The sequence below is a fragment of the Clytia hemisphaerica genome, unplaced genomic scaffold (assembly GCF_902728285.1).
Source record: "Clytia hemisphaerica strain Z4C2 unplaced genomic scaffold, Clytia hemisphaerica genome assembly, whole genome shotgun sequence".
Classification (NCBI taxonomy): Eukaryota; Metazoa; Cnidaria; class Hydrozoa; order Leptothecata; family Clytiidae; genus Clytia; species Clytia hemisphaerica.
The window spans coordinates 9219-16072 of NW_027103662.1; the positions used below are offsets into that span (position 1 = coordinate 9219).

Sequence of the window (6854 nt, forward strand, 5' to 3'; positions counted from 1 at the left end):
AAATCTTTGTTGCTGTTGTGGAACAACAACAGAACACGATCAGCCAGATTTTCACAGTGGTTCTCTTGTGTTGCGGTGCATAACATTGGTATGGTCCGGATAGATCCAATTGAGTGTGATAAAATGCAGGAGCAATTGTCATGTTGCATCTTGAAATGGGTCCCATTGACATCTCAATCGTCCTTTTTTTCGAGAAAACGACAGCGTTGACAAGCTTTCTTGATCTGTTTCATAAGTGCACGTCCTTCAATGATGTGGCACTTTTTAAGCGTGTAGCGAAGTGTTGTTTCTATCCCTGAATGTTGCACAGTTGGATGATGCCAGTGAGTTTCAAGGGCGATGCTGTATGCAACCGGTGAATATCTGTCCATCACAGGTACGCAGAATGTATCTGATGATAGGTCTTTCATAACGCCAGTGAATCTGCCAACAATTAACACTTCCTGATCTGGCAGAATCCGACCAGTGTATGTCAATATGCCTTGGACATCCTTGGTGATACGTTCGTATTTTGATTTAGGAAGGAACTTCAGTAGCTCTGATGATGATTTCTTGAAGAAGTATTGTTCGGCTTCTTCAATTTCTGTGTTTGTGAGCATGGGAACCAAAAACATCCACTTTGATATTTTGGAGTTGTTGATTTGAAGACTTTGATGATGATTTGTCTTTGGAGCGATCGAAGAGTGTCTTTGAGTATCTTCGAACATAGGCAAAGATTCTGATAACAGTTGAGAATCGATGACGGTTTGGATCCATGAGGTATTGGCTGAATTTGTATCTTTGTTGCACAAGATTCATAGTGTGATGGGTTGACACATATTTGATGGGTACCATACGTTCTTTCTCCACTTCGTTTGTGTCAGATGCTGAAAGACGTAGATCTTGTGCTGATTTTATTGGAAAGTCTGAAATTGGTAAGTGCATCCATTGATGTCCATTGAACCATGGTGAATCTGGTTGTACATCTTCAAGTGTTGCTCCACGTCGAGTGCCGATGTCTGCCATCATGTCAGCAGTGTTGATGTAGAACCATTGATTTCTATTGGAGAATCTGTTGATGTCTATGACACGATTACGAGCCCAGAGCTTTAGGGGTTTTTCATCGTTTGTAATCCAGTGAAGCGCAATCTGACTGTCAGTGAATTTGATGTTGGATTTGTGATATTGACCAAATGAGCGTTTGACAACTTCACCGGTATGTGTGTTGATGAGGGATGCCATGAGTTCAGCTCGAGGGAGTGACAATCCATTTGGTACAGTACGAGATCGAGCAAAGACAAGTTGAGATGAGAATTGACCATTTCGTCGAGTGTATCTAGCATAAATGCAAACACATACCAATGATTGGCTGGCATCTCCAAAGTCGAGCGTTTGGATGTCAGTACTGATGGCGTCTTCTGGGATGACTGCACGACGGAATTGAATTTCTCCAAGTTGAGTCATGGTTTCGAAGTGTTTGATCCAGATGGGTCGAAGTTCAGTTGGAATTGTGTCGTCCCAATCTAGTTGTCTTGTTGAAAGATCGTGTAAGTCGAGCTTCATAGCAGCAACTATTGGTGTCATCATCCCTGTAATGTCAAAGATTTCTGCAACTTTGGAAGCGCAGTGCCTTCGAGTGAGATTGGTTGGAATGATGTTTGATGCATTGGTTGGTTTCTTGCCTCTTTGCTTCTTTGCGAAATTCAAATCTGAGATGCAGAGTGAGAGTCGATCGGCTTTGGGATACCACTTCATACCACCAACTGAAATGCTAACACCATCGTCTGTGAGGTCTGGTGATGGATCAATGCCAGAGAATGTCACCCTTTGAGGTTGAATCCTCCACGATTGATGACAACTTCTAACTGATCAGCTCTGTTGAAAGCTGCGTCGATGTCTTTCTCGCCTGTGATGCAATCGTCAACGTATACATCTTCATTGATGATTAGCTTCACTTCTGGATATTCATCTCCAAATAGGTTTGCGATTGCACGGAGACCACATTCTGCTTGGTTTCCACTTGATCGTATCCCGTAAATGAGTGTCTTGATTACCTTTTCCTTTGGAATCTTTGATGGGTCGAGGTTATTCTGCCAGATGTAACGCTGGTAACACCAATCTTTGCAGTTGAGTCTGATCGTGTTATACATTTTTCGTATATCCGTGTGTATGCCAACTTGGTGTATGGACCATCTGATAAGAACTTCTTGGAGCTTGTTGAGGTTGTTCTGTCCTTTTGCCAACAAATCATTCAGACTATAACCTGAGCTGGTTGGGTGTGATGCGTCATATACAACTCGACATGGTGTACTTAGTGATGTGGTTTTCCATACAGCACGCCATGGGATGAAGTTGTGCGTTGGTGAGTCAGCTAACATGGTTTGTTGGTCAGCAGTGAGATTTTCAACGAAGTCGACGTAACCCATCTCTTGCAATTTGGCTTCTGATTTGATGATGTCGTCTTTGTCTTTTGGATTAGCTCCCAACTTCTTGAGCTGTTGGTAGTAAATTTTGAGAGCAATATTCTTGTTTGGTGCTAGTTTTGATACTTTGTCGACGAATGGAAGACGAGCTGTGATGATGTTTTGGTTGGTGTCAATGTCAATTGATGAGTTTATGACGTCTTGCTCAACCTCCTCTTTGATGCTAACTTCCCTTTGATGAATGGAGTTTTTGCAGTCTTTGCAGTTTCTGCACATTACACATCGATAGGTGATTTCTGTCCCAGTTGATTCAGTTGATTCGAAGCGTTTGAGGTTCTGGGATGGAAATGATAATTTGGAAACATCTGGATTGACTTGGAGTCCATTCTGGTAGAGCTTGAATTGCTGACTGCAGAAGCTGTTGAAGGTTGATTGATTGAAGAACTGTTGATGGATCGCAGTGAAGATGGGATGCGGACCACCAATTACGCCTTGGCCACCATCTGCATTGCGGAACACTGATTTGTAGATTGATAATCCTGATGGCATTTGAAATACAAGTTTGGGGCTGTATCTCAAATATTTGACCCCAATCATGAAATGTACGTCACCACCCACTGTTGCTGATGGCTTCGGGAGTGTTGATGGGTTGCCGGGGTAGCTCTCTCTGATGGCTTGGTTGACCTCATGGAGCGGATATTCAGGAAAAGTTGCAGTGAGCTGTTGAAGGCATGTACCATCAGATAGCATAGCATCTTGTCCGTTTGCCATTGGAATCTTGACGATGTATGATCCAAGAGATGTGCAGGTTGTTGTGTTACCTACACCACCAATCTGAGTGGCAATGGATGATTCTTTGATAGCTGATGTTCCAAGGTCCTTGATTGCAGAGTGTTTGATCAGGAAATCGCTGCACCCATTGTCAAAGAAGATTGTAAAGTGTTTGTTGTTGATGATGACAGTTTGTAATAAGTAGATACCTTCATCGTCAGATGAGTTGTTGGTCTTTGGAGTTGAAGTATGGAACGACAGACTGATATTCTTGGCGAAGGTTGGAAGCTTTGGATTCTTCATGTAACGCTCCTTGTAATTGGTGAGTAGATCTTTGTTGGCGTTGGAGTCTTTATGCTCTTCGCAAACTAGTACGTGCTTGCGAATGGTTGACTGCTGATGGGATGGATGAGGGCAAACAAAGCTTCGTTGACATTTGCCTTCCTTGTGGTTTCCAGTGTTGGTGTTTGCGCCTGGATATAAGCATTGGACGCAGTATCCTTTGGTATTGAGGATGGCAAGTCGATTAGCTGGGCTGAGTTCGGCAAACCTGTAGCATGAATGATATTGGATGATCTTGGTATTTGACGGACCATTAGTTGCTAGATGACCGCTTTGACCATCAGGTTCTTCACAAATGTGACATTTTGGTGTGCCAGACGGACCAGTATGATGTCCACCTTTTTGTCGTGGGTCCTTCTTTGGTGGATTTTTGGTTGAAGGCTTTGGAGGTTTTGAAGCTTCTAGGATGTTGATCCGCTGTTGTTGGAGTTTCTGTTCAGCTTCGAGGAATGCGACAAGTCTCGCCCATTGTTGTTTTGGGTTGTCCTCGTCAGCAATGGCTCGCAACCATCTTGACAGTCGTGATTCATCCAACAGGTTGTAAATTCTCACCAACCCGTCGCTGAAATACAAATTGTGTTCGATTTTGTGTTGCTCGGCTAGTGTGATTGACTCTTTCATTGTTACGACGAGCTTGCTGAGTGATAAGGAGATAGCTTCATGATCCTTGAGGTTGGAGAGGCTGTCCATGCTTGATAATTGGTTCAGCTTTCTGGTCAACATCATCTTCACGTCCCCATATGAGAATTTGAGTCGATCCCAAATGGTGTCGATATCTTTGATGCTTTTGACGAGGCTGAGTGCAGGATCTTTGAGGTAGTTGTTGATGAGCAGATCAGGTAGCAGATGTTTTGGAGTTCCTCGTTCATGAAGTTTCAAGAAGTTGCTTTTAAACGCGTAAAAGTCTGTTGAATCTTGGTGCCCAGAAAACTTCTCTAGACGAATGTTGAGTTTCGATTGATTGAAGAGCTTGTTCTTATACACGTCTTGATTGACGATAGCATCGTTAATGGAAGATTGATAAGCAGATTTAGACTTCAACAAATTCTCGTACCTCTGACCAATGTCTGTGATGTCCTGGAGTAGTTCAGCTTTGTGGATAGGTTGTTGGAGGATTGACTCGTACTTCTTGGCAATCTTGTTGACTTGATCGATCTGCATTGGAAGGTCTGATTTCAATTGTATGAGTTCAGCATCGCTGAGATCGTGGATTGGTTTATCAAAATCTTTTTGAAGTTCTCTGATTTTGAAGATTAGGTCCTCGATAGCAAAGCACATGGAGCGTTGCATGTAGACTGCGCTTTGATCACCAAGTTTAGCTAGCTGAGCTTTGGATTTGCATTCAGTCATTCTTTGGATGTGAAGTTTTATTGAGTCGAGGGCTTGAGTGAGTTTAGGTGGTAACTGAGGTTCAAGATTTTCAGCAAGGATCAGTTGTTGCTTTTTCTTCAATGATAAACGAAGGGTAGCAAGAGTTGTAGTAACCGAATCGAAGTTACTCACATAATCTGGGTGGACTGGACTTTCGTCAATGACATCCTGAATTTCGGAAATGATGACGTTGGTGTCCATTATGAGTTCTGACGGTTTCGACATCTCGTCTAATGTCAGGTTATGGAATTGAGTGATTGTATCTTCAACTTCAGTTAATGTCGGTTGATCAGGCTGCGGTGGTTGAGGGTCAGCTTCAGGAGGCGGAGCTGTCTTTCTACCAACGTCGTTGTATATGGAGTAATCAAACCGGGGGAATCTTCGAGGTCTTGACATTCAATTGATATGATTGATGATTGAGGTGTCTCGGTCGTGTGACTTCCTGTTTGACTGTGGGGTTTACCGCATATGGTCACGTTCAAACGATTGAACGTGACCATATGCGGTAAACCCCACAGTCAAACAGTTAGGCCATGAATGAAAACTGTGAAGGTGTGGCCATACAGGTAAGTGTGAGAGACAAAACAAAACTGAGACTATGACTTGTCTTCAGTTGTTGAATGAATTGAGTTTATGTTTATTTGAATTGACTTGTAAGTGACTCAAGTCTGGAGCTGAGGTCCTTACTCCATGGCTGTCATGAGTCAAGTGAGAAGCTGAATGCCTTTAAGCCTTAAATACACTTGATGCACCAAGTTGTCAAGGCAACAAAAAACAACATGGTTTGAGAGCATGACCTCAGTTGGCCAAATATACTAAAATAAAATGGTAGCTAAGCTATGAAAAATGTAAACAAAATGTAAACAAAAATGGTGGCTAAAGCTATGAAATATTCTAATAAATTTTTATGAAATTTTCTTTTTATAATTTTTATAATTTGGTTTTATAATCAATAACTTTACAAATATTCCAAGTTATAATCTCAAATTGTACCAGGACGTCAAGTGAAATATTCCAAGTCATAATCTCAACTTATACCCAGAACGTCGATTGAAATATTATGTCTCAATCTCAAAGATATATCAGGACGCTGTGCCAAATATTTCATTTCGGTATCGTGCTCTCTGCAAATTACTGACAAACATTCTCATTATTTTCCCATGCATCCAACAGTCCAATTTCTGATTTTTAGCTTACCTAAAAAAATTTAGAATAATAATCTGATAATTTTTACATAGTACCTAAAACTTGAACTTTTAACTAGATAATGAACTTCTTGACAATTCAAATCAAAATGAGAAATCCCAAATTTTGAGGAAATGTGAAAGTTGTCATACGGTAAAAGCAGTTTTAAAAGTCCACAATAAACTTTGTTTGAAAATTTTCAAGTTGTCAAAGAACTGCTAACACCAGATGGAAAAACTTTAAGAGTGGAGATATGAGGGCATTCACACTGCCAGTGATTCATAAGATTCATAATAAATACACAAAGTGACTTTTACCTTATAGTTTCTGTGTCTTTTTGCTGTTGACTTCAGTTGAAAAATCATTTTAAAAACAGCTTCTAAAGAAGCATACTTGAGGAAAGAGTACTCCCTTCAACTAAGTTATCTTGAAGTCTCAATAAAACAAATGAACCAAGAAGAAAAAATCCATAATGAGCTGGATGGATTTTCACAGAAAAGCCACAGCCATTTTGTCTTGTGTCTTCTTCTATCAGCGTGTTTTTGATCGTTTGAACCAAGCTCGGCCTTTAAACTTAGGCAGTTTTCACCACGGAGCGACTAACCAGTCTCACTGGTTAGTCCAAGCAAAACCGCAAATTTTTTTTTATGCCAAAGAGTTATCGTCCGTTTCTTCGAAACTCTCCCGCCGATTTTTTTCCGTATACCGCCATAACGCCATACCGCCATTTTTCCCGCCTTTACTATCACTGTAACGGACGATAACATCGTCTAGGCAAACATT

At 41.2% G+C, this 6854-nt stretch overlaps 2 protein-coding genes across 2 annotated transcripts; both read right to left on the reverse strand.

The window, feature by feature from the left end:
• Positions 1 to 576: 576 nt before the first annotated feature.
• On the reverse strand, positions 577 to 1734 carry LOC136803279 (uncharacterized). Its single transcript, XM_067060002.1, has one exon. It carries the CDS (start codon positions 1732 to 1734, stop codon positions 577 to 579), a length of 1158 nt encoding a protein of 385 aa, XP_066916103.1.
• A 65-nt stretch (positions 1735 to 1799) lies between these two features.
• On the reverse strand, positions 1800 to 5282 carry LOC136803280 (uncharacterized). The gene has a single exon (XM_067060003.1). The coding sequence runs from the start codon at positions 5280 to 5282 to the stop codon at positions 1800 to 1802; it is 3483 nt and encodes a 1160-aa protein (XP_066916104.1).
• Between the last annotated feature and the right edge of the window lie 1572 nt (positions 5283 to 6854).

Coding starts and splice junctions, on each gene's coding strand:
- LOC136803279 (XM_067060002.1), bottom strand. CDS start 1,734: ATGAAGTGGTATCCCAAAGCCGATCGACTCTCACTCTGCATCTCAGAT.
- LOC136803280 (XM_067060003.1), bottom strand. CDS start 5,282: ATGTCAAGACCTCGAAGATTCCCCCGGTTTGATTACTCCATATACAAC.